The sequence below is a fragment of the Excalfactoria chinensis genome, chromosome 16 (genome assembly GCF_039878825.1).
Source record: "Excalfactoria chinensis isolate bCotChi1 chromosome 16, bCotChi1.hap2, whole genome shotgun sequence".
Lineage (NCBI taxonomy): Eukaryota > Metazoa > Chordata > Aves > Galliformes > Phasianidae > Excalfactoria > Excalfactoria chinensis.
Window position 1 is genome coordinate 10842576 of NC_092840.1, and position 26673 is coordinate 10869248.

Sequence of the window (26673 nt, forward strand, 5' to 3'; positions counted from 1 at the left end):
TGTGTTGAGAGAGTCCAGTAGGACATCACCTAAACATACTATGGTTATTGACACTGATGAAATGTGACAAAACCCCGTAAATCTTGACATGGGCATTGTGCAGGGCCTTACAGAGTTCAGGTCAGATTTTCTGCGAGTTAAAGGTTGATGAACCATTGCTGACCACTAGAGTTAATGCCTGACTGTACCATTAACAGGACTGTAAGGATCCATTTGCTTGTGGATGCTTGCTGAGAGCACTGGGAAGGTCGTCTTCAGCTCACATTCCCTCCTTATTTCAGGTGCAATGCGTGCATCCCCAGGAATTTTGTCAAGTCATCTCCAGATTCTGTTCTTCTGGCAGGAGGATCTATTTTCAAATGAGCTGTGGTAAGATGTGAGCTCCTGAGCTTAGCATCTTGTTCCAAAGTATCATCCATATTGTACTGAAATGAGGAATCTGATTTATTTTTTTTCCTCTGGCTGCACTAGTATGACAGTGAATAGCAGATGCTGTAGGTAAGATACTGAGCTGAAACAAATATGTTGTTTCTACAACTGACCTTTTATAGCTGTCAAAGTGATTTCATTTTCAGCTTATCACAGGTTGGGCAAATGGAAGCAGCATGTCCTGCAGGTGAAAGGTTAACCTGGTAACAACGGGCAGGAAATATCACAGCCCTCATCTGTTTCAGGTTTCAGCAGTGTCGTGGGAGAACATTCTGTCCTTACTGTGAAGATCCCTGTATAATTAAAGAGCAGTGGCAGAACCTCATTGTGGTACAGGCTGATGGTGAGTGGTCTGATACAGTGGGAAGCTGTTTTACAATGGGATCATCAACTGAGCTGTAAAGGCAGACACAATGCTTAGTGTGCAAATATAGCAAGCTGTTATTCATGTGATACTTAATAATTGATTCTTAATTGATATAATTATTGATATAATGATTGATGGCTCAAATCAACTAAACAAGTACACATCACAGCCTCGGTGGTGATGTCTTTTTTGGGACAGTGAGGATCTCAGTAGTCTCTCATGCTCTCCTGGGGGTTCCTGTATGTTCACTGCATCTGATGTTTTTGACCCACAGCTCAGAAGTTTTCATAGGGTGCTTTCGCTTCCTTGTATCAGGAGGAGGAAGCGGAACTCCTGTACGAACATATGACTGCTGCTTGCTCCAGTGGGTAATCTGTGTAACGATTGCTACTCAAGTGCTATTATATTCAATTCAGTATTAAGTAGAAACCAAAAGGAACTACGGTTGGGTTTGACTTCCTCATAAATTTTCAACTTCCCTCGTATACCGATTTAAAGAATCAGTATTTTGAAAGACATCCTGTTCCTTTGAGGTAGTGAGAGGTTGCAGCAGAAACCAGGCCTCGATTCAATGTCTTGCCTCAATCACTGTCTATGCAGAGAGTAGCTGTCATTTGCAGAATAAATGTTGATGAACGGTATCTGATGGGATCAATCATTTGTGACGTGTTGTGAGAATCAGCTGACAGTTGTGTGTTTTAGGAGAGTTCTCTCAAATCAAAGCTTTCTGTCATTGGTGTGCTCACAGCAGTCTTTACACGCATTTCCAGGTGGCCCATTCCATATCTGGCTCATGCCAGAATAGGTTGTGTCTTCTAATTACAGTAAGTTGATAGTGGAGTAGCACTAGTTATGTTTTTAGAATGTGTTTGAATTAGAGGATCGATTGTCTGCCTTTTGCTTCTTAGAGAATTCAGAGCATGACTTTATTTTAAGAAGTAACCCTTTTCCCTGGGATACCTCACATTTTTACACTACCAGCTCAAGATCACATTTACTTAGCTGACCAAAAGCCTATTTTCTAATTGCCAGTGATCTGATCAGGCATCTTCCTTTTCATCCTTTGTCACCAATAATTACAAGCATTTCAGAAGTGTTGGCAAGGAAAGAAAAAATGATTCTGTGTGTAAGATTTTATAATGATGTGATGATGCACTGTTTTTGTGGGGGTTTTTTTACAGCTTGTCACGTGGGCCATTTCTTCTTTATACTACAAGGTGGCTGTTACATTTGCACACATACTGCACATTCCTTATCTACTAATTTATTTTTCTGATTCTCTGTTGTAAAAGTACAGAAACAGTCTGTCCCTACCTGGGCACCCGTTAGCATGCATCTCTGAGACTTTGGTTTGTATGTGTTCAGTGCCCTGCTTTGGCAGGAATGTCTGTTTAGATGCAGAATTATTTTTTCTATTATAAAAATACATTCTTTCTATTATACTGTGGGGTAATTTTCTACTGTGTTCATTACTGTTACCAGTGTTCATTACTGGTGTTCATTACCCAGGCTGGAGCAGATACCACGTTAGAAAGGTGAGCTGTAAAAGAAAGAAACTGATACCAAGTCTGAAAGAATCACTAATGAAAATGACAAGAAAGATGTTTCCCCTGATTCTGAACTGTTCAGTGTTTCTGTGGTTGTTCCAAGGCTGGAAATCCCAAGTGTAGTGCAGAATCCATGGAAAACAGAGGAAGCCACTTGTCTTCTCTATTGTTTTTTTAATTTTTATTCATAAAAGCAATCATGGGCTCATTATATAATCACAGCAGGTCATAGAAGGAAATGACTTTTAAGAGACTTCAGATTTAGTTTTGTAAATCTTCTCAATAATAAACCTTGAAATTCAGTGCTAACGACAACTAATAGATTAAACAAGGTGTGCAGGACCCACCTGGTAAAAACCCATTCTCACTGAACATACACAACACTTCAGAGTAAGCAGCTTGGCCTGCCTCTCAAATGCACACGCTATTTATATACAATATAATAAAGGAATTAGTAGCTGTAATGAAGGGATGAGTAATATTTTCTCAAGATCTCAGTGATTTTGTCATTTTGGTATTCCGTTAGAAAGAACCTGGTTTTTGTTATCTGTCTGTTGTGTTTATTTTAACCTGCTTGCTTCTTCAGTTATCTCCATGCGCAGATATAATCATTTTTTTCTTTGTTTTATGCATAGTTCTGTTACACTTTCCCATCACTGTGCAGCTTTTTCTTCTTTCAGTATTTGCCCTTTTCTTCAGCAAGGAGATAATTAACCTTCACTGGTCGAAGCAGCATAACAATTTAGCATAACCAGGGTTTCTGTAAAGTTCTTGCAACATGCATGCTTTTTTCACACTTGAGAATGGTAAGATAGTTTAGCTTTAGAACATACATTCTTAGAAATTGAGTGACTTTTTTCATGTTCCTCTCACCCTGCCAACTGTGATTGTTCAAGTTTGAGCTCAAAATAACAGACTGTGTTGTTTGACAATATGTTGATCATCTTGGGTTTGCTGAATAATGTGAAGCAGTGGAACGGGCCTTTAAGTGGATGCCCTACTTAATCCATGTCTTGGTTTCCGCCTGGAAAATGATTCCCGCTAGATGATAAGCTCCAAAATACAAACAGCAAAACATAAAGCACAGTCAGGTTAACCTGTGTAGTTACGTTTATGTCATTAGAAACAAAGATTGAGTATTAATGGCTGTCTTTATCCCAAAAACACAGCCTTCTCCATAGCATCCTGCACTTTCATATATTCCAGATGAGATGGGTAGGTACTGCATTGGAAACGGGGGTTGTTGCGGATATATTTAACAAACTCAGGAGCTCCTGGGAAGATGATATTGTCAGCCAGAAGAACTGAGCCCTTTCGCAGCAAGCTGCATTCCTAAAAAGAAGAGAAATTGCTTCATGGTGGCTGTTAAGCTGATATTGGCTTGAACACAATTTGCTTTTGTATTAACCATGTCATGTTAAAGTGCATGTGTAAAAAATCCTTTGATTTGGAGGGGAGGAAGAAAAGACATAGGAGAAGCTGAACAACTCTCTAGCCAGTCCTTCATCGTCACATTTAACATTCTGGTTTACTTCTGCTAACACAATTGGTGGAACATTATAGAGATGCTGATTATGCTGGGTCATTTGGGTTCTGAGATGACAAATCAAGTGCAGTGGAGGAGTGCAGTTTGCTGCTTGTATCATCTCCAAACACATCTACATGATTACTAAGAGGGTTTTGTTTCGGCTTTCATGCCTAAAGTTTGATATCCTTTTTTTTTTAATGTGGCAGTAAAATGTTGTAGTGGCTCTTAAGGTCATCTGAGAGATTGCCATGTGCCAGTCTGCATTGGATTGTCCTAGTAAAACTCCAACTATGCTAACAGAATAAATGAGATGTTCTGAGCTTGCTTTCCTTTCACCTTGTACAGTTTTCTGCTGCTTTGTTCAGGAGCTGGGTGTGAAGCAGGATTTGTGCACATGAAAGATCCCTTTGACACATTTCCACAAGACATAATTATCTTGCAATATTTAGGCAAACATCCTCTGGCCTGCAACTCACAGAAGCCTGCAAGTCACATGTTGTACTTCCCACTAGTCACCAGGATTTCAGATTATGTTTGCATCAGGCTTTTCTAGGTGAGCATGAAGAGGAATGCTGTCTGGGCCATTTGATGCTAAAATTGAGAGTTAGAAAGTTTTTAACATCTGAGAAAAAATGGGGATTTTTTCTTCTTCCTCTGAATTTTCTAAGTTTTTAAGCAAAGCAGCTTTGTCTCGCAGATGCACCAGACAAATCACAAATTTGGAGGTGAACTGTTTGTTCTGGTTGTGTTATGGAGGTTAAGCTCTGATAAGGGTGCAGCTGTCTCTTCCCAGTGGAAAGACCTCAGTTATAATTGCACAGCTGGTTTAAAAGAAAACGTTCTCTGGATACAAAATAACTGAAAAGAGGAGCAATTTCTTCAGCTACTGGTAAATTCAATGCTGCCTGCTCGTAACACCGCATTTCCTTTTTAACAGCTATCGGGAAAACAGGAATGAAATTAAAAAACACGAGAGCCTGGATGAGAAAATATTTTTGTAAGCCTTAGGCGGGGATCAGACAAGATGGTGAGTCCTCAGTGTAAGAAGCAGCTTTAAAAAGTAAGTATTTGTGAAGGAAATAACTGAAAAATGGCACTTCCATCCAAATAAACAGTTCTAGAAAGTTTTATCAGTCTGCAGTGCCAAAGCTAGGAGAGTCTGTGTATGCCGTGTTGATAAATACAAATATGAATCTTAGTTTAATACTTGAAAACATCTTTAACATCTTTAACATAAGTACTCTAGTATGTACACAAGTACTCTAGTACGCAGTTACCTTACTTCCAGTGTTACCTATCAACGCCTGCTGCTGTTACAACTTGTTTTGTAACAGTAATGGCTATGGGGTGTTGGAAAGAACACAGTTTTTCCACATCTGGGCTGCAGATAAAGTTTGGGAGAACTTCCTTTGCAAATGCTTTTCAGAGCAGTCTAGTGTTCTTCTTAAGGTTGCTTTAAAAACAGATAATTAGGGAGAAAAAGGTGTACTGAGGAAACTATGGAGGTAAAAGTAGAGCAGCAATATGCATGCAGGTCCTGAGTCTTACCTGCTCCTGTGACCAACATGTTTTTGGATCACGTGTTTCATTTAGTGACCATGCAGATACTCTCCAGAGCGCAGGATTCAGTCCCTGCACTCCGCCGAAGCTGGGCTTTCTAATGAAGACCCATTTTTTGTGAAATAAAATGACTCAACAGTATTTGGCAAGTTCTGAGCTGTGTTATGTGAGACTATCCCAGATTAAAGTTTAGGGTCCTGTCCCCCAAATTCTCTTTTTTCATACAATTGCTATTTTGACTATCATTCTTCATTTTACAGAGAAGGTACTAAAGTTAGAATATAGGCCTCATAGACATTTAGGCACTTGGTACCTTACTTTTAGGACTAGAATTGTGCAAACTGACCTGAAGCAGGATGGTGTCTGGTGCGTATCTGTCTTTCCAGTGGTCCACAAAGACAAAATCCAGAGTATCGACTTCATATTTTTTTTTCAGCTGGGGTATAATCACCTCTGAAGGGCCTTCAAGGAGTTTTACCTGAAATGCAAATCATCTGATGAATTGCAAACCTCTATGAGCCTCTAGCTCATTTTAAATTGTGGCCAGACATCAATGATCCTGCTTGTAGTTCAACGTACTTTTGAACTACTCTATTACTTTTCTTAGTTGTATCTCAGTTGAATTATGAAGTTCAAACAGGAGTAGAAAATAAAGAATACAGTTCTTTAGAATACATCAGGAAGCTGCCATATAGAAAATTGATATGGCCAGGAAAGGAGGAAGGACAGAGCCTATTGTACCTTCCTTACAGGTTTATTGGTGTAAATACTGTTAAACTGAAAGGATTTGCTGCACACTGATCTGTTAAACAAGTGCCATATGCTGCAAGTGGAAGAAAAAAAAGTAGTAAGGAGATCTGTCTGGCTTAGTTCATCAGATGATTAAATTAGATGGGGAGAAATGCAATTCTAGATGGCACTATTATTTAAGGTTCTCATCAAGAAGTTAAGAAACACCTCTGAAGATCTCATCTTCAAGGTGGGATTTATTTCCAGTAGTTTTATCATCTCTGTTGAAGTTGGTTGGCTGGTTGATAGAATGACACTTTTGGGTGTGAATCCTGTGATCTGCTGTAGCTATCTGCCTGGGGCTGAGATGGATTACAGACTGGAAATACCTGCATCTCAGCCAACTGTATAAGATGTGTTGAGACATCTCACACTATGCAAACTTTAGGTGCATATGTAATATACTGTGACCAATTAGATTTGGTCAAATGTATCTTATGTATCTAATATTCAGTAATGGCAGTAAATCTTTCAAGTTTTCCAACAGTCCCGCTCTCTATGTACTGCTTCCTATGGATGCATGGTATGTACCTTATCTTGTACTCCAGCAAACTCAATCATCTGTTTAGCTATAGCAGCAAATTCTGGATTGAACTCCACGGTGAGAAGCCGAGCGCCCGCTTTCAGCAGCCGAGCAATCCTTACAGCTGAGTAGCCACAGTATGTTCCCAGCTCCAGTGCAACTTTAGGATTGATCTCTTTCACTGTCTTGTCCAGAATTACACCTGAAAAAAATGGAAACGGGTTAACTTCAAACAAAATGGACATTTGAAGATTCAAAATGCAAACTTTTAACTTAAAAAAATCTTGGTTTCACGTGTTTTTGAGTGAGGAAGAATAGTGTTGTATCACTACCTGCATTCTGAAATCATGTGGTCATTCTGAAAATCTTCAGAACTGAAGATACAGTAACTTGGCTCTGATGGAGAAGCCATTTTCTCAGAGCAAAACTAGAGTGAAATGTTTAAGAATACAATCCCAAATATTCAGTGTTCATATTTCTGAGAATTCCTACTCAGCCACTGCCTACTGCTGTGTAGCCAAAACCACACCACCCACTATGCAGAGGAGCTAGTTTCACAAAATGTACCCCTTACAGAGAAGCATTTTTATTACCGTGCTTACAGTTGTACTCCATTAGTTACATTAGTCCCAGACCAAGCAAATTTTCACTGCAGTTTCCTAGTAAGAGGTACTTTTGTGTCTAATTCACAAGTGAACATGTTAACGTTTTGCCATCACAGCTTTAGGAATAGACTGTAATTTTCCTGCAGCTAAGAAAAAGAACTCTTTTGCCCACATAATTTCCCTTAGGAAACAAGAAAGAGATGACTTACTTGCTCTGTAGCAACAACATCTGAGCTGCTTTTGTGTATTACATGGCTAGGACTCTCCCTTCAACATTAACTTATATTTATGCTTGCAGATACTAAACTCTCAGTTTAAAATACTTCCCACTTTTTGTTTGTTCGATTTTGTGTTGTTTTTTGTTTTGTTTGGTTTCAGATCCAGTATCTTTTAGTTAAGGATCTGAAAGGGCTCAGTGTAATTATGCCTCAGTGCCAGCCTTTATGGTACCTCAGACACAACGTAACTCTAGATTTCTTCCATCTCATCACCCTCTTACACACTTGTACACAACACACAAAACTACATTTGATTCTGTGATTTCCTGGATTACTCCCTGGATCCTCTTCTAAGATGTTTGCACAAGCATGCATTAATGTTTACAGAGATACTCCGCTGACCACGAGGCTGTGGTGGGATTTTTTTGCAGCAGAGAGGAGTGACCGTGAGAATACAGAAAGGTGTCCTGTGTTCTGTTAGTCTTGAAAGATCTTTCAAGTGCCGATCCCTGCTTCAATTACCTTTTTCATCGCCCACATTCATGGCCCACTCTTTCTCAGAGCAGTATTTATCTATAGTTTCCATCACACTACAGGGGTCCCCTCGGACTGCATTCTGCAACACAAAATTTAAAATCCTCCGTTCTTTGCTCTGATTCATGATGAAATTGGTTATTTTCTCCTTGATTATTTCATGCCAGATCAGGGCAGCAGTGCCATTTTTCCTGACAAGTACCACGAAGAGCAAGGAAATGAAAAGCAGAACGAAGACAATGAACAGAGGGACTGAAGAGCTCTCCAGCATCTGCAAAGAAAGAGGGAAAAGAAAAAAAAAGCCCAGAGTTAAGGTGGTCCGTGAGAGAACTATAATTTCTTGTAAATGTTAACCCGAATCATGCACAACCTACCATGTTACACAGCAGCACACACCGTATAATTATGATATCGTACTGAGTTGCTGGAAATCCCTCTCTGTCACTTGGTAACGGATGGTGCTCTGCAGCACTCCCTTTAGAAGCCGATTTTACAGGCAGTCAACAAGTAGCTTTATTTAATGCTCTGATCCCTTCCCCCACACAGCTGCTCAGTCCTGGCTCCAAGCATGCCACTGCATGAGCAGCCTCTCTGCACTGAATCTGTTCTAACTGGTTTTTAAAGGATTTAAGATCTTAATTAGATTTTGCATGTGATCTTACATCACTGATTTCTGAACAGTGGCAAACTTCTAAGCATTGTTAAGAAAATATGAAACTTTTCACTCTTTGATGTTGAGCCAAGGATCAGCAGGCACTGGACACAGGTACTGTTCTGTTCAAAATCAGTCCCCAGCTCAAGTTATTAATGGGCATGCAGACCTCCTTGCCAGCACCTGCCCTTCTTGCATGCTCTGCAGAAAAGCTCAGCTGGACGTTTCTGAAGGAATTCATCTGCCTCCCTCCCTTTGGGGTCTGTGGCAGAGGGAGCCAGGAGGGGTGGTGTGCAGAATATGGGAGCCTTTCTTCCTCAGGAAACTTTTGACATGAACCATCAATCTGACACTTTGGAGGGGAAAAAAAAAAAAAAAAAAAAAAAAAAAAAAAAAAAAAAGTATAGATATGTATACATATGTTTGTATATCAGAGGTGCTGGTTATAAAAATGTCAAGCTAAATCACTTAATCAGAGAAAAGTCTAGGCTCATGAAATTCAAGAGGTGTACCAAAAGGCTACATTCTATTACTCTGATGGGCCAGCTGAAACTACCTGATGGGGCTGTGCCAGTTATTCCCCTGAAATTCACCACTAGCTGCAAGTGTCCATGTGCATAGCATGGGTGGTGTGCGTGAGTTTCTGTCTGTGAGTTCAGGACATCTGAACATAAAGCTCAGCAGATGGGATTCATGTCACCCTGCACATCTCAAGCAATAAATCCCATCAAAGCCGTTTATTGATGGATTTCAGACAAGCCAGCATAAAGGAAGTTACATTTATTTCCATGCAGGAGCCAGAGAACAAAGGATCTGGTGAGTAAGTTTTCTTCAAGTATTGATTTAGCCTTTCAAAGGGTGCCAAACTAAGGACTGTGACATACTTGTTCTCACTTCCCCTAGAACTGTCACACAAAAGTCCTAAATGTTATGGGTGGTCAGACCTCTGTTCTGTAGTAGGATCCAGCACACACACAACACATGGGAAAATCCATTCCACTGCATTAAATTTTCATCGTGCAGAACACGTTTTGAGTTCAGAAGCTGACTGAGTTGCTATGGATACATGCTCAGCATACAATACAGCTGATGTTTGTTCACCCATTTACTATCTTAGTTGTACTGTGAGCATAATTTGGAGCAGCTGAATGTATTTATTTCAAACAGTCACCAGTACTAATGCTTTCCTTTACAATGCTTTCCTTGCAAAGACTGACTTCAGATGCTTCCTTTCAGGGCTCACCAGCACCATGAGCATCCTCCTTCTCAGGCTTTGAGTTTTGCTTCCTAGCTAACATGAACCTGATTCTTTGTCTTACCAGGATCACAAAGGTCTGGATGTCGAATTTTCTTTTTCCCTTCTATGCACCAGCAGTTCTGCTGACCAGTCCCTGCTCAGGAAGAATGGGGCTACAAAGATAGGGAAGAGTCTAGAGGGCAAGATGTATTAGGACCAGCTGAGGTCACTTGGTTTAATACCTTCACTAAAAGGACATGTTTGAAGGTAAAGGCCTGTCCCTTCACTTCCATAGCATGATTTAATGAGGTTCCAAATACACAAGTTAGCCCTGCAATCTCTTCTGTGCATTAGAAACACCCTGATAATGTGATCCACCTCTTTAAAAACTAAAATCTGAAGTGGAAAATAGTAGACAATGTGTAAAATGCTGGAAGGAAATAAACAGAACACTGGATGGATAGCACCATAGAAAGAGATGAATAACAATTATAGCTAAATCTGACCTTGTTGAGCTGTCTTACCTACATCATTGCTGCCATAAGGAAGTTAATGTTAGTGGAAATATTGTGAAGCTGAATTAATTTATACCAGAAAAGTTCTTGCTTAGGAAGAACAAAGTGATCTTATCTGTGTTAGCTAGAAGGGTCCGTTCTAGGATACTGAGATAGCCAGCAGCTACATGAAATTGCTAGTCTTGAGTTCATGGAAAACAGAAATGTAGAAACAAAGACTTCTTCAAATTTTTTGCATGCGTGATCTCAGCCTGCTTACTCATTAGGCCTCTGAGGAAAGATGATTGATGTTACATTCAACAATGCCTTAATTTTTCATGCACTTGATCTAACTATCAAGTACTAGTTGGTTATTCAAGAGTTTATGATGAATCTCCAAGAACCCAGACAGTACTTCAACATTCTGATGCTGAGGGGTTTGGAATCTAATTTAGACTTGATTAGCTCACACAACCTGGTGATCGGGGAGTGCTTGATAATTTATACCCTTTCACTTCTTCCCCACAGAAGAATCACTCCATCAGCCTGATCATGTTGATGGTAATAGAAATGGAGTACAATAGCGGAGCGCCTGGGGACAGTGAGGCCTGAACTACTTGCAGAGAAGCTGCTGCTAAGTCTGTAATAACAAAGAGTTTTCTAGAGGTGTTCTATAAAGGCCATATAAATTAAGACTAAGCCCTCCTACACACATCAGTGTGAAGGAGACATTGTACCCCCTGCCTACAGAAAAAGGTTGAAAACATTTTTCAGGATGTTTAAATTCAAACCTTTTAAAAGCTTGTGCTGAAATTATGCTTTTAGGTATCACATGCATTAAAGTAAGTGGAGGATTTGCCTATTAGTAAGGCTGTATTAGCTGTTTAAGACGCACTTTAGAAAACAGTGCAGAAGAGTTGGCACATTTCTATGCACGTTTGGAAGAACGTCTGCTTCCCTGCAGCAGGCACAGCAGATCTGTGCTGTGCCACGACTGGGACAGAATTCCTGACTCTTTGTCCTAAGCTCTGGTGACTGAGGCAAGCTCTGCTTTGTGACGTTTTGCTTTTCTTGATCTTTTTCCAGAGCATGAAGGGCAGAGTATTTTGATCAGACGGTTTAAACTGCTGCCAAACATGCCATGTTGTGTTGCTGGAGGGAAAATTATTGAACAGCTTCATATTTTAGAATTTCTACAAGTAAAAAAAAAATAATCTTTTTACCTTTTATTCATTATTGTTTACTTGTTCTCAACTGAGTGCAACGCTGTGAAGAATAATCACAATATTGCCAAATGCAAAAAGCTTGTGCCTCAGTGGAAACTCAGTCTGGGCATCAGGCATTCAGATTTTCCACTGACATCACAAAAGCAAGCTGAACACATTTTATGTAATTTTCACTAAGTATTTCTTGCATGAAACCCAAATTTCCTCTCTTCTTAGGCTTTTTCAAACTACTGCATCTTAGCTACCAAAAATTCAGACTTCTATAAATGCAAGGTTCTTTGGCATTTATAGCAAAAGCACTTTTTTGTGCTCCCTCACTCTAGAACTCTAGATGTGTTTGTACTACATGCACCAGTGCCTGAAGACAGCTGATTAGGACAGCTTAGCTAAACTGCACAGATCCCACCTGGGGGGCAATGAACTGTAAAGTTCAGAGTGCTCTGCCCTGTCAGCACACCAAAACCTGGCCCAGAAAAAGTTTTCCAGCTGGTGTTTTCATGTTCCCCAGGGGGATGAAACAAGCTTCTTTTGAACGATTCTACCCTAAAAATGGCAGTAGAGAGAAAAGGCTGAAGGAGAAAAGACCAAACTTTTGCCCCAAGATTAATTACCTGTAACAGACCAATATCATGCTTTGTCTTTGTGTCACAAAGACCTACTATCCCAAGTCTCCACTGTGTGGCCCTGACCTGCATCCAGGGCTCCATGCTAATCTACTGCAAATCTGTCTCTCCAGCACAGCTTTCTGCTCTGCACAAGCTGCTCTTTGGGCCAGAGTGAACAATGGAAATGCGGTAGCAAAGATGTTCACTGAGGGATCTGAAAGAACAAGAAGGAAATTGCTGCTGAACTGAAGGTTTACCTCTATGAACATAACAGGCCAGGCAAGGTAGGATCTGCCACAGCACAGCAGGTAACCAAAGCACTGCGTGGAAAGAAGCAGCCTGCTTCAAATCCTGTTGGAATGTCCTCCCCAGAAACATAGCTGGAGTGGATGTAGAGTTCCTCTAGTTTTAGCCAGAAGTTGCTTTTTGAGGAATCACTCCTGAAAGTTTTAGCAAAACTGGTAGGATGGCCTCACACAGTAAGTGCCGGTTTCGATAAGCCCTGCCAAAATTAGGTTTTTTCAGAAAATTCCTCATCACTTCTAATTCCAGCAATCCTGAAGAAAAGCAGAACATGTGGGACTGGCAGAGATAAACACGATACCAACTCCAGGCTGCTAAGAAGTATTGTTCAGCTTGAGTGACAAGAAAATTGTTTGCAGTGGTAATGTGGTTAAGCTCTTTAGCAAACTAAAGCTGTACACCAGGTAATTTGTCCTCTGCACTTAAATACTGCAATGCTGTGCAAATGCAGGAGATTTTGAATCTGAGCTGAGGGCTTTGTTAGAGGAGTCCATGGCTGAGTAAGCAGTAAGCTCATGTGCAGAAATCGTTACAGCTGTTTATAAAGATCACCAGAACACACAGCTAACAGTGTAAGTACGAGTTTGTTTGTTAAAGAACAGAAGGTAAGGGGTGCCCTTGAAGGGCAGCAGAGATACTCTCTAAGCAACAGCAGGGCTAGCAAGCAAAAGTACTAGCTTTTGTCATTATACTTCTTCATAGACATTCTGCTGAAACAGAATTCCTGGTTGAAAATGAGAACTCCATAAAATACAGCTGCGGCGCCACATTTATAAAAGCAGCTATTTGTAGGCAATCATTAACAAACTGAAGCTTGACTTGCATTCAGCTTTTTCTCGAGTTCAGATGAGTAGCAAATTCTAGCAAACTTACAGCCATAAATTACTTTTCCAGTTTATGGGGTTATCTCATCTCCTCGCTTTCAACTATTGAGGTTTGCAATGCAGTAGAAATGCATTACAAATATGTCCTACTCGTTCTCTGTGAAAGCTGGCTGCCTGACAATGAATACCAGTCAAAGCATGGAAAACGCTGCTGCTTTCACATTCAGCACAGTTTAAGATAGTGGTATTATCTAACATAACAAATCATGCCAAGTCTGAGAAACAGAAAAATAGAAATATGTACCTTTCTCAGCACAGCAGAAGCTGTTCCCTCCAATCTTTTCCTGTGCTGTTCTGATGTGTGCTTTATAGAATAAGAGTCCACGAGCCCGCCGTATCCAGTCACATTCAATCACATCAGAGGAATAGCTTATCAGCTCTGTTACACAGCCTCTAAAAGGAGCGGTGTCCTTTTTCCCAGCTCCTCCTTTCACAGATTTCTGCACTCCTTAAAGGTGCTCAGTGCTCTAATAATCTCAGAGAAAGCTATCTGTCTCTTCTCGATGACAGTGTTCTCGTTACTTAGTTACAGCACAGCCAATGCTGACAGAGTCAGGTATGAGCCAAATCTGCGCTCAGTGTAAATGTGCTGCATTCAATCGAGCAACCCCAGGACTGAATTTGGCCCAAGGGATTTAATTCTTTTTTCAGCTGGGACGTGGCATGTACGGCCAGTGCAGAAGTTGTAGAAACAAGACGCAAGCATGTGGGTTAAATATAGAGTGCTGCTGAAGGGGAGGGGAGATACACATAGCAAATTGCTGAACAGCTGTTACGGAAGGAGGGGTAATCAATATATTATAGTCCAGACCACAACAACAGAAAAGTAATAGGAAGTTGATGAAGTGAATAAACATTTACACAGCTAAGAAATAAGTGAGGATCAAGGCGTTTCCAGTAACACTAAACAGAACATAGTTGAGACCCTGCAAAATAGCACAGCACCTGGTGTCAATACAGAATAACTTTGAAGCATCCCTTCCACGTATTACAGAGCTTTAGCTCAACAAATATGTTCTTATAATCCAGACATCAAGCAGAACAAAGAATGAAACAAGCAGTGGTGCTCTACAGCTCCACCAACAGTATTTCCCTGTCTGGCCAAAGCTAGCTTGAAAAACATGACAGATTGTCTCTGCAAAATCCACGATGCCACCCACAGCTCACTTTCACTGAGAATTTCCTTTGCTGATGGGCTGTGGTGAGAAGAGTTTAAAACGGTAGAATTTATTCTGTGTGCTGACCTGGCCCAGTAACCATGCAGCTTTCTTTGGAGATGTCTTTAAAATAACACTAGCTAGTTGTGAACTGGTGAGCGGCACCAGCCCATACTCTGCTTCACAGCATAAATTAGTGCCGGAACTCACCAGATTGAATAGTGTCCCATGGCAACACTTCTAAAGAACTTTTAGCTTTGAGCTGAATAATATTCTTCAGGCTAGGAGCATGGGTGGAGCAAACATGCAGCAGCACGTGAACGCAGCAGGTAAGAATGACTGGGTAGCTCAGAGGGACTTGCTCAGAGTGCTGGCAGAGATGAGCTCAGACCTGCCTCCACAAACCTGACTGCACTTGCTCATGATCACACCTCACAGCCTCTAAGGGAGGCTATATGGTTGCAGTCACATGATGCGTTGTGGCAGTGTTATCCCCACTGTGCCAAGCACGGAGCTAAAGCTTTCCCAGTAAATCCATGTCTGGCACAGCATCAAATAGCATTCCCTTCTCCTAATAACTTTGGCCAAAGGCTTTTTTGAAAGCTGCGACAACAGAAGACAGGAGAGTTAGCACATCACAAACCCCACAGATCATGTGAAACACGGAGCGGAAGAAAACTCTTTTGAGCTTGCATTTTCAGAATAGCAGGAGGGATTTGCTTTTATGTGCATTTGCTGTTTTCCACAGATTAGTTTCTCTTGCTGAGAAACATGCAAAAGAGGAATTCTGAGAAAGGAAGCGCTGTTCATGTATGAATCAGGAAACCACCCGGAGAAACGTAACAAAGAAGAAAGAGGGCCAGAAAAGTTATAGTCTAGAATGTAACAGGTAATAATAATAATAATTCTGCATCTTAAAGAGTTGTCACAGACTGAAAAAGTTTATTGCTTTCACCAGCTTTCAAACTCATGAAAATTTCAGAGCTCTGTTGTCTACCATAATTCTGCAGTTTCTCCCTATACTTTTTTTGTACAACACATTGAACTGGTTGAATGGAGTCAAGAACTGAAGCCTATATCTCATCCTGCTGCTTTGGGGGATTTTTGTCACTTGCAATGAGTTAGTTGTTGAGGACAAACTATGGATGTAAGACTCTACGGGGTTAAGGAAGGAAGCAGATGGCATGGATGAACCTCTGAGCCAAGAAATAGCAACAAAGCTAAAAGGTTAAGCCAGTTTTGTTGGTTCATGTAGGAATGTTTCCAGCAGAGGAAACATTGTAAGCTGATGGATGTGTACTTTGTGACAAGATGTCTTTTGGGGGATACCTAGTACATATCAATGGTTTTAAGGAAACAACCACAGATTGCTCATGCCAGGAACTACACAAACTAAAATCCAGCTAAAAGTAACACTAGAAAATTCTTGCTACACAACTCAGGTAATAAGTGTCATAAAGGCAGTGGACTTCTGTTGTTTACCCAGTCTCTGTCTTCAAGCACATATCCTCACTTGTCAGCACAAATCCCACGTAAATGTAAGTATATTGTCCATGTACTTGGTTTGGACAAAGTCTAGGGATGGCTAACATGCCCCCCCCCCATGTTGTGCCTTTTTGTAGCTCTGTCCCCTGGTTCTCTCAATTGCCAGGGATGATGCCACCATTTCTATGTGTCCTTAACCATGTGCGTGCCTTTCTTCCACTGTGCTTTCCTTTCCTTCCTGCTTCCTCATTAACAATAAGGACACCACATCGCACATCTGTTGAATGGACTTGCACACATTTATGACACACATCATAGTGTTGTTTTCTTTGACCTGTTAATATTACACTGAATAAACATCTCATTGGAAACACCACCCAACTCAGGTTATTCCATGACTGTATGTATGAAATTAATGTATGATGTTAAACATTGCTAGCTGCAATGATACCACTCAGTAGAACAATAATAGCAATCTTTTAAGGCCTTCTAAAAAGCCTCTTAAACCTTTGCCTGTGGAAGTTCACAATGCTTTATCGTGATCTGTGAGATACAGCCAGAGGGCTGGTGGTGCATTCTGCCAGCAATAAGCGGTAGCTATGGATAGTTCTGTTTCCTAGATCCTTATGGATGCCAAATGGCAGCAGCTGACTCACACTCAAGCTAGAAATGAAAGGACGTGCTTGGGAAGAGATAATCATCTGAAAGAAGCTAGAATCTCACCACTGCTGTGCAGGCTGTGGTTCACGGAGATTCTGAGCTCTAAAACAAGCAGGAATGCTAGTATATGATGTGGCTGTTATACAGAGCATCTGGCCAAGATCCTTCTCAACAGTTTGGAAGCAGCACTCAAAATTTATCAGCATTTCTTTCCTAAATTTCCTCTGATGTTATTGTTTAGAGCTCTGCTGCATCCACGGCCTTCTTTTATCATCAAGATAAGATGAAGGAACAGTACTTCATAAAAACTAGTTTTGTGTTTGGAGTGATTCAATTCTACCCTTGATTTTATGCATCTGAACCAAATGCTGTGTAACGTGCGTGTGTTCAACTCTGCCCAATTGGCTTCGGGGTAGTGGCTAAACCCAACAGCAGAAACAACTTCCCGTGCAATGACCTGAAGAGCATAAGTGATCGCTATCTGAATACACTTGAGCTTCTCTGTCACCTACAGCTCTGGCAGCGTGCACGAGTCGGGTCTTCCTACTGCTGTAGGGCTGGACAAGGGTATCCCTGGTGCAGCTGGAGCCTACGGGAGGAGCCTGCCTCAGCGTGGGGCTGGGCCACGTTCCCTCGGCTCTGCCCGGAGCGGCGCTGCCCCCTGGCTGCCTTCCTGAGAGGACGGGAACGCTTCTTTATCTCAACGTGATGCGGCTGCGGTGACATTTATCGCTATAGGCGACACGAGCCACGAACCAGGCCTTCCTCCCCGACACGGCTCTGATCGAAGCCGGCTACTCCGCCTTTAACCTCGGGCCGCCCCCATAGGAGGGTCCTCAGAGCCGCCCCGCACCTGTGCGGCGCTATCTGCTCTCGGTGCGGCCGCCGCCAGCGGGTGCGGTGTTAGAAAACGGAACAAAAGGGTTCTCGGTACCAGCAAAGGCTTTGGGCAGCGCGGCCTCCTTCTGAAGAACGGTCTGCAGCGTTTGAGCTGTCGGGAGCCGCATGGAGACGAGCGGTGCCGTTTCTGTTCGCTCCCCACAGTCGGACCGCCCCGCCATCACTGCCCCGCCGCCAGGCTGCGCTCCCGCCACAAGCGGCTCCACAGCGGCTGCTCCGGAGGGCGGGAAGCGGCCGCCTCCCCTCAGCGCCGCCGCCCCGCGCTGCCCTCGCGCTCCCCCGCCCCCTCTGCCGCTCGGCGCCGCTCACCGCCCGCCGCCGCCTCCCTCCGTTCAGGCGCCGCTCGGCCGCCTCGCAGGGGTCCTGGCCGGGCGCGGAAAGCGTTCGCCGTGCGGCATGGCGGCGCTGTGGCGGCGGAGGCCGCGCTTCCTGGGGTTGGCGGGGCCGTGCCGAGCGGCGCGAGCTCTCTCAGGTACGCCTCTGCCGCGCCCCAAGGGAAGCGGGCCGCCATCTCCTGCTGCCGCGCGCGGGGCGAGGCCTGCGGGCGCCTTACCTGAGCCGAGCCGTGCTGTGCCGTGAGGCGCCGCCGCTCCTCAGCGCCCTGCCGGGGTGTGCGGGCCGCCTCTCCCCGCGGCGGCTCTCGCAGCCGTTGGCCGCTGCGTTCTCGAGGGGAAAGGCTGCAGGTGGCGGCGCGAGACCAGCCAGACCTTTACGTAGACCCGGCCTGATGAGGGTGTCAGTGTCAGCCCTCCAGCCTGACCGCCCGCGCCGCTGAGGAAAGTCCCTCGCTCTGGGCAGCAGAGTAGCTTGGGGGCTGGGGGCTGCTGTGGCCTGGGCTGCCTTGCCTGAGCTGCTGGCTGCTCTGTTAAAGCCCTTCATGCCCCCACTGTTAAAAAACAAAAATGTTATTCCTCACCTTTGGGTGGATCTCGGATCTCCTGCCGCTCAGAGCTGCTCTAGAACAACGTGCTGACCCGTGGGGAAGAGGCCTGCTTCCCTCTGAGCGCCGAGCCACGTCTCTGGGCCCCCTGTGGCAGCCGGGCTTGGCGGCCTGATAAGGTGGCTGCTAAAATACGTGTGTAGGAATTGCTGCTCTAACGCAGGGAGGAAAGGCCATACCGCATTCCACCCGCAGCCGTCTGAGCTGCAGGAAGAGCTTTTGGGGATGTTGCACAAAGTGCATTTATTTTCCACTTGTTTTGGATTGCTTTATTTCCTGCGTTTCGTTCACAAAATCAGACTAGTTCCTTTAGTGATTTTCTGGAGAACGCTTTTTTTTACTGAAGAAACACAGTACTTTACTGAAGTAAAAGAAACCCAGACCAGAAGTAATCAGCTGTAAACAACAGTGTGCCTTTCTATATTTGCCTTTAACACACCTCTCCTGTATTTCTTGCCTGTTTTTTTTCTTTTTTCCCCTACAACCTCTCCACAGGAAAGAAGGAGTATGACCTGCTGGTCATTGGTGGCGGATCTGGAGGCCTTGCTTGTGCAAAAGAAGGTTGGTATAACCAGATAATAAAAGCTGTATGTTAGCTTAGGTGGTGTATGTGGAATCTAGGAGAAGTGATAATGAAAATGTTAAACTCTTCTAAGAAATATGGTATACTGTGCATGATTAATTGCAAGTTAATTGTTAACTTACCTCCATCAAATTGATCTGAAAATTAATTCACACCCTCAGGTCTGATGATCTTGTTTGGCTTTCCTGTTCTTAAAAAATATTTCTTCTGTTGTCTCCAGAAAGTCTAATCTTTATTTCACTGTTTCTGAGTGCTCCTCGTCTGATGTCTTGAATTAGTATAAACCATCAGTTGTCATCTCCTGTACTCTTAATCTTTGCTTCTGCTGCTAAATATGTTTAAGTTTCTGTGTTTCTCCTTCTCTAAATGACTTTTCCTGCTTTTTGTTTAAAGCTGCTCAATTTGGGAAGAAAGTGGCTGTTTTGGATTACGTTGAACCTTCCCCACGAGGTATGAAAGAGAAAGAGTAGGATGATATTTGGACATGCGTGTGAAGCTGTGGGCTGGGTGAGCAGGTTGATCCAGGCAGCAAAGCAGCCAAAGCCAACCTGTATGCTTTGCTTGTGGCAAAAGATAGTAAGCTGTGTTGTTTCAGAACTGTTAAAACTAGTTGCATGAGTAAATAATTCTCTAATTAACCCAGTTATATTGTTAAACTAAACTGATGTGGGTTTTCTTGTTGTTCCTTTGTTTTCAGGAACCAAGTGGGGACTTGGTGGAACTTGTGTAAACGTTGGCTGCATTCCTAAAAAGCTTATGCATCAGGCAGCCCTCTTAGGGGGAGCTCTTAAAGATGCCCAACACTACGGCTGGAGTATAGCCCACCCAGTTCATCACAACTGGTAAAGAATATTGGCCATATGCATTCCTTCGTTCAGTGAATGTGCAAGGAAACACACTGCTGATGTTGTGCAAAATGATTTTCATGTGAAGCTTTTTAGACTACCCATTGTTAAAAACAGAAGTGTAACTAGTAGTTTATGAGTGCTGGTTTGGACTTCACTTTCATGACAGGAAGTATTGTAGAACTTTAATATTTTCTAGCAGTTACCTGGATCTTTGAGCTGTATTGTCTGAATTTGTAATACAGTGATTTCATGTTCCATTTTTTGCTTTGTTGATAGGTCTGTGATGGCTCAAGCTGTTCAGAATTATGTGAAATCCCTGAACTGGGGACACAGAGTGCAGCTACAAGACAAGTAAATACGACTTTGAAGTTCATATTTCCTCCCACAATCAAGGAGCTCTTCTCTTTGTAGAACTGATTAATTGCCTTTGGAATTTCTCATTAGAGCTAGTATTTTGACTTTTTATGTCCTTTCTGCTCTGGACTGTAGATGCCCTTGCCTGTGTAAGTCAGATATTCTTTTCCCTTCTTTTTCTTTTCTGGAAAGCAGTGGTTGAAAGGCTTTCTAACAGCATATTATCTGGCATATCCAACTTCTTCAGCACATGTTGCCTTTTGTAGAGTTGTACTAACTTAACAGGTACTCATGACTACTGCTGAGTGACTTCTGTGTGCTCTCAAAAGAGCATTCTATTAGTAATGTTCTAAATAGTAATGGTATGGATAATGGAATATCTATCATTTGAAGAGATCAATAACCTGATACCAAAGCCTGCCAGGGCATTAGGTGCTGCATAGAGAAGTGAAGTGTGATACAAGAATTAAGTGACAGTTCTGGCAGAGCTGCAAACGATTTGATGATATGAGATGCTTCCTTCCTTTTCTATGCCTGATTGCTTTTTTTTAGCACTTCAAATAGGGGCAAAATAGCTGGTTTTCATCCCTACTCTCCTTCATTGAATGTGCACTTATGTTGTTGTTTTCTCCCAAACAGGAAGGTGAAATATTTCAACATGAAGGGAAGTTTTTCAGATCCCCATACAGTCTGTGGTTTAGCAAAAGGAGGTAAAGAGGTGAGCTGCTCTACTGATTTCTGCAGCATAGTTCATTGCAGGCACTTCAGATCTTGGTGTGTCCAAAATCTACTTTCTGCTCTGGGTATTTAAACCAGTCCGAGATGTGACAGAAAAACTGCAAGGGCACTCAGCTTTCTAATGGAAAATTGCTTGTGAGAAGCAATTATACTGAATGCGCTGAATTTGACTTCAAACAGGTGGGTTAGGTAACAAAATAGTAGCTATTTCTGCTTATTTAACAAAGGTCTGAATGTACTTTTTTAATGCTTTTTTTTTTTTTTTTTTTTTTTTTTTGTGAGGCCCGTTGTATGATGTTAATGTCAGCCTGAGAGAACAACAGTTTTCAGGGGGTAAACACCTAGCATTGTCTGAAACTATGCTCCTGTTGAGGTATCTTAACTGTAGGCCTTAGAGATGAGAGCCACCTGGAGTGATCTCTGTGTTTTGTCATAAGATGCCATTTGTGCACAACTGTTCTTTCCAAGTAGTCATCAGAATCTTATCCTGTATAATAGCAGTTGTATAGTGAATATCAGTAGCAGAGAATGTATAGGAGAAGCCTTCTGCCTGTATTAATTTGATTTACCTCTGACCTTTTTTAACATTCTGCTGATTATTATGTCAGGTAAATATTAGGTGGGAGTGCCAGCTTTATTGCTCATTTCAAATACTTGATTTTTGTGTTTTTGCTTGTAGACTATTCTTACTGCTGAAAAAATTGTCATTGCTACTGGAGGAAGACCAAAATATCCTACACATGTAAGTCACACTTGTCATTTCACAACTCCAATGATTTTACTGTCTTTGTCTCAGATAATGACAAATGTTTAGAGGATGATGTAAACAGTGTGACACATGAGACGTTTCCTGTGCTGAGTGTGAAACATTATTTTTTGCATGAGCTGCAGGATTTTCAGAGAAACACATTCATAGAAAACAGTTTTCACTGATTTAGTATGTTAATGTTCTTAGAGTCATGGAATCATCTAGGTTGGAAAAGATCTTCAAGATCAGCACATTCAGTGATCAGCCTGACCAGCTCCCATCTCTGAACTGTGCCCCTTAGTGCCACATTTACACACATCTTAAATACCTCTAGGGGTAAAGACTTCATCACTTAACTGTGCAGCCTTTTCCAGTGATGTTTGATCACCCTCTCTGTGAAGGAGTTCTCCCTCATGCCCAGTCTAAAAGCTAACACTTGCGTTGCAAATTCAAGGTCTTCCCTGTGTGTTTGTAGATTACGGGTGCACTGGAGTATGGAATCACAAGTGATGATCTATTCTGGTTAAAAGACTCTCCTGGAAAAACGTAAGATACTCTGAAATGGCTCTAATGTGTTGTGGCATTTGTACTTTTTACAGCAAGGTGAAAATCATTCAAAATTGCCTTTTATATTCCAGTTTTTCTTTCATGTTTTCCTTCTAAGAATTTGTTTTACTATGCAGCAAAATCTCACTATCAGCTCTTGTAATTAACCAATACAGTTATTTTTTTTCCATGATATTCCCTTCTAAAATGAGATGAAAATTGGATTTTCATCTTAGGTGGTGACTTATTTGCTGTAGCAAACTTCCTCTTGGAAGCCACAAGAGGGCAGCATGAACTTAAACGAAGGCTGTACCGCCCCAATTCTTTGCTACGGGTTTGTGTGAAACTGCTTCAGTCAGAAACTCCAACATAATTTCATGTTCTTTTAAGCAATGGCACATCTGATAATCCTGTCATCTAACGGAATTTTCTTTTGTTACTTTTGCCCTTTTCTGTGGTCTGCAAGCGATTGATAAACTGAAATAATTAAAACTTTTTAAAAATGGAAATGCTCTGTAAATTGTCATGGCACGTTTTACAGCACATACACAGTAAGTTTTGGAATCCACACAACACTCCAAAGTATTTTCTTGAAATAGCTGTGGTAAGAAATACACATTTGCTAGCATGTAAGTCAGCTGGTACTACTTTTACTTGTCTTATAATTGTGTCTGTGTTCCCAGTTCAACATCTTCACTTAATTCTGAACAGGGAAATTGTACATTAAAGAGATATGTGTAATAAATACAGTAGTAGTGTTTTCAAAAGGCAGAGAGTTGCCCTTCATGGTCATGACTTCCTAATGCAAAAACGCAGTGTATGTTAAGCTAAGCATCAAACAGATAAGCAGGGCTCATTGGTACAGTTTGAAAGCAACTAAATTTGCAGTTCTTTACATTACATCAGTGGCTTCTTGAATTCTGAGGGTGTGATTTTTTTTGTGAGGAAACAATAAAAAAGTCAAGAAGGGGGAAAAGAAAAAGAACACCTAAACATAAGGCTTATCCTTGCAAGATGTTTCTGTGAAAACGTGGCTTTTGTCTAGTTGCTTCAAATACGTGTTGTAACAGTGTAATATGGGAGTCTAGTGTTTATATGTTGCATTCCTAAGATTTAGTCAAAATAAGCCCTCAGGGACTACAGTAGCATTTCTGTACTTCATCAGGCTCTGTCCTAGCAAATGAAGGAGGGAGCTGTTAAAGGTTTGTTTCTGACGGTTTTGTTTCTTTTATAAATACTCCCAAGGTTCAGTTTAACACTTTTTGTTTTTCAATTTGAGCTGTGTTTTACTTATTCTTTCTTTTTTCCTCTTCCAAATGTACGTAGCCAAGCTGCAAATGAATGTGGCTGGAAGTCGTAGAACTGTCAGTCCTGCAGTTATTTTTTCATTTTTTATTTTTTTCTGAACACAAGCTGTTAACGAAGCAGCAGTTGGCCAAATTAAAACTCCCTTAGGTATATGGACAAGTAATTCTTGCTACTGAGCTGAAGGACTTTGGCAGAGTGAATTAGGAAAGGTGACTTGAAAAATGTTCAGGATGAGTGAGAGATTGAGCAGGTGTGGCAAAGGTGAGGTTCTGCTCTCAGAACTTTCCACTTAGATGCCCAGGAGCCCTGTAGTTGGTAGAAAAGATGGTGGATAATGCATGGATACCAGCTGGCAGCTGTTTTTCATTTGATGAAAAAGAAGAACAAATGCATGCATAAACCGCAGATATTCTTACTCTATTCCCTGTGAATCTCCTTGGATATTTCTTTATGTGCAGTGTGTGGCTTTTTGCAGCACTTCCCTGAAGCTACAGGCTGAAAGAGGGATGTTCATCCATTCACAGATTGATCAGATAGTGTAATGCTGGAAAAATTATTTCCCTCTTGTTAGATTATTTGCCAAATGTAAAACCTAGTCTGGTAGATTTTGATCTTCTGGATATAGGTAAAAGAATATGGTGAGGTTTTGTATTAAATGCTTGTACTTTGTTGCTTTTGCTCCTAAAATTAAATAACCTATTTAAAATCTGTGATAACGTGAGTTTGTGGTTCAAAATTAAGTGCATTTCTGAATTTAAGTAAATTTCTGTAATCTCTAGCTCTCCAAAGTGCAATTAGCAATCTACTTCTTTCATACACAGAAACCTTTTTTAAACTTTGTATTATGGCAGGGAGAGACCAGCTTTATAAAAACAAATCCAGGAGAACTGTGCCAGTCATTCCTGTGGATTCTGATTTTTGGTGTGTTGTTCTCCCTTTATAAAGATGAAGATCACAGTCAGAAAGAGTCTTAACATTGTGCCTAGTCCTTGTAGTAGTAATTAGATATCTTGATCCTTAGTGATGCTTTTTTCCTAATTTAAAAATACAGGAAAAAGCTTTGTTGTAAGTAGAAGTATTATTTGGAATGCATCCCTAAGCTGTGAGATGTTAACAAGGCTGCATACCATGTGAGTAACAAAGACATGAGTACGGCTTGCTCAGCAGCCAGTCTGACTCACTTCTGCCACCAGAACAGTGACTGGACTCCTTGTTTGTTGGGTGCCCAGCAGACATAGGGAACTGGGGGTATGGAAGGTAGAGGACTGTTACAGTGTGCAGGCATCTGCGTACAGACATAGAAACTGGTGTTCTGGAGGGCTGGTAAAACTAACTTAAAAGTGCTGATGGACAACTTCAGTCGTATTTGTGGTTGAAAGAGCGTAAAATACAGGGAGACACAGGAACTGTAGTTTTCTTCAAGATCTAAAATGGATGTATTTGATTCATAGTAGTCCATTCAAATCTGTAGTTTAAACTAGATCAACTTTAGTTGTGTACATGAGACAGGAAAGACAAATATTGGTTGTTTGGATAAATAAGGTGGTAAAAGTGCAGATGCCTTCAAATCAAATCAAAGTTTAGCAGTTAGTAAAATCTCCTGTTCTCCTTTTGGGAACTGTGATCTACTTGATAAAAAGATGATGAATTTGGCATGTGCTTAACTTCTGATTGACTTCAGGTTTCAAGAAATTCTAAAAATTGTTTAGGAATTAGGATATATCTAGAGATTTTGAAATATACTTTAATTCGGGTAAGACTGTTGCATGTCAGTGCATTACTGTGTTGTGTACTGTCTCAAAAGCAATGGTGCTAAGGGACCCTGAAAAAATGGGGCATCAGTAGCAACAGGCACTGTGTGCTTGGGGGAAAACAGTGTCAGTTTCCACTCCAGATGCTTCCATCTGAGTTGTACCACAGAGCACAGCTGAAATATTTGTGATACCTCTTAACCTTGTTAGCTGTTCTGATTTTTTTCCATGGCTTTCTTCACTTTGTCTTTCAGAATATATGTTTAAATATCTGTTTACAGTATGAAAACACTTCCATGTGTTTTACATGCCTGTTATTTTTAAAATTCTGTTACGAAAATAACGTCATATGTTTTAGCGTTGTCTTTGTTGGAGTTGACAGGCCTTGCTTTCTTCCTATTTAATGATTCACTGCTCAAGTCTGTGGTCTTGTAACCGTACATACTTAGAAAATAATTGTTATCTATGCAGAAGTATGCACGAGTTCATTCCACTGCTTCATTCTTCCTTTTTTATATAACAGGTTGGTTGTTGGAGCCAGTTGTATCCTTTGAAAGTCTGTGAGTTTGTGGTTATAAGCAGCATAGTTGCCTTTCTGTGCAAGCTTAATTTCCCAAATTCCTTTGCTCATGTCCAATGGTATAGCAGTAATTTTCCATGTGGTAGCATCTTGGGAGCTAAGGTCAGCTGAGGATGAATACTGAGGATCTGGAAAACAGTCTTATCTCTGAGGAAAGTAATATTCTAAGGCTTTGGATTTTTATACTGCTCAATAAAAGGAAGGTAAAGGTGTGTGAGGAGAATTTGGTATCTGTAAGGAGAAACACCACTTGCACGCTACCTTTTCCTCTGTTGCATTTATATGAAATCCTTGTTTATATTTCTTTAATTGATACTTCACCAGATGTTTCACTTGAATGTGCTGGTTTTCTAACTGGTATTGGATTGGACACTACAGTCATAATGAGGAGTATCCCGCTTCGTGGATTTGATCAGGTCAGTGCAGGATATCTTCCATCTCCTTGTTTATCAAATATAAGGTGTACTTTATTATTTTGGTCTCCTTAAGAAAGGATGACCTTGGCTTTTCCAAACATTCCCAGTCTGTAATTAAATAAATGTTAGCTCATGCTTTCCTATCACTTGATCTTTTA

At 41.5% G+C, this 26673-nt stretch overlaps 2 protein-coding genes across 4 annotated transcripts in view; one reads left to right on the forward strand and one right to left on the reverse strand.

The window, feature by feature from the left end:
- Positions 1-1876: 1876 nt before the first annotated feature.
- COMT (catechol-O-methyltransferase) lies at positions 1877-18753 on the reverse strand. Of its 3 annotated transcripts, none has more exons than XM_072351310.1 (5): positions 13746-14192; positions 8089-8371; positions 6752-6945; positions 5778-5909; positions 1877-3675 (listed from the first exon to the last, which is right to left on the reverse strand). In XM_072351310.1, exons 2-5 carry the CDS (start codon positions 8369-8371, stop codon positions 3496-3498), a joined length of 789 nt encoding a protein of 262 aa, XP_072207411.1. In that variant the 5' UTR covers positions 13746-14192; the 3' UTR covers positions 1877-3495. The 3 variants fall into 3 exon arrangements, with proteins under 3 accessions (XP_072207411.1, XP_072207410.1, XP_072207409.1); XM_072351309.1 differs by lacking the exon at positions 13746-14192 and adding an exon at positions 18620-18753 and having other exon boundaries at positions 2298-3675; XM_072351308.1 differs by lacking the exon at positions 13746-14192 and adding an exon at positions 8475-8600 and having other exon boundaries at positions 2298-3675.
- The window catches only part of TXNRD2 (thioredoxin reductase 2), a 30191-nt gene continuing 21019 nt past the window's right edge, over positions 17502-26673 (forward strand). The window contains exons 1-10 of the mRNA XM_072351301.1: positions 17502-18175; positions 19139-19204; positions 19620-19676; positions 19924-20068; positions 20351-20425; positions 21068-21146; positions 21846-21908; positions 22390-22460; positions 26043-26062; positions 26424-26515. Coding sequence (XP_072207402.1) covers positions 17809-18175; positions 19139-19204; positions 19620-19676; positions 19924-20068; positions 20351-20425; positions 21068-21146; positions 21846-21908; positions 22390-22460; positions 26043-26062; positions 26424-26515 — 1035 coding nt within the window. The 5' untranslated portion in view covers positions 17502-17808. The remainder of the gene's footprint in view (positions 18176-19138; positions 19205-19619; positions 19677-19923; positions 20069-20350; positions 20426-21067; positions 21147-21845; positions 21909-22389; positions 22461-26042; positions 26063-26423; positions 26516-26673) is intronic.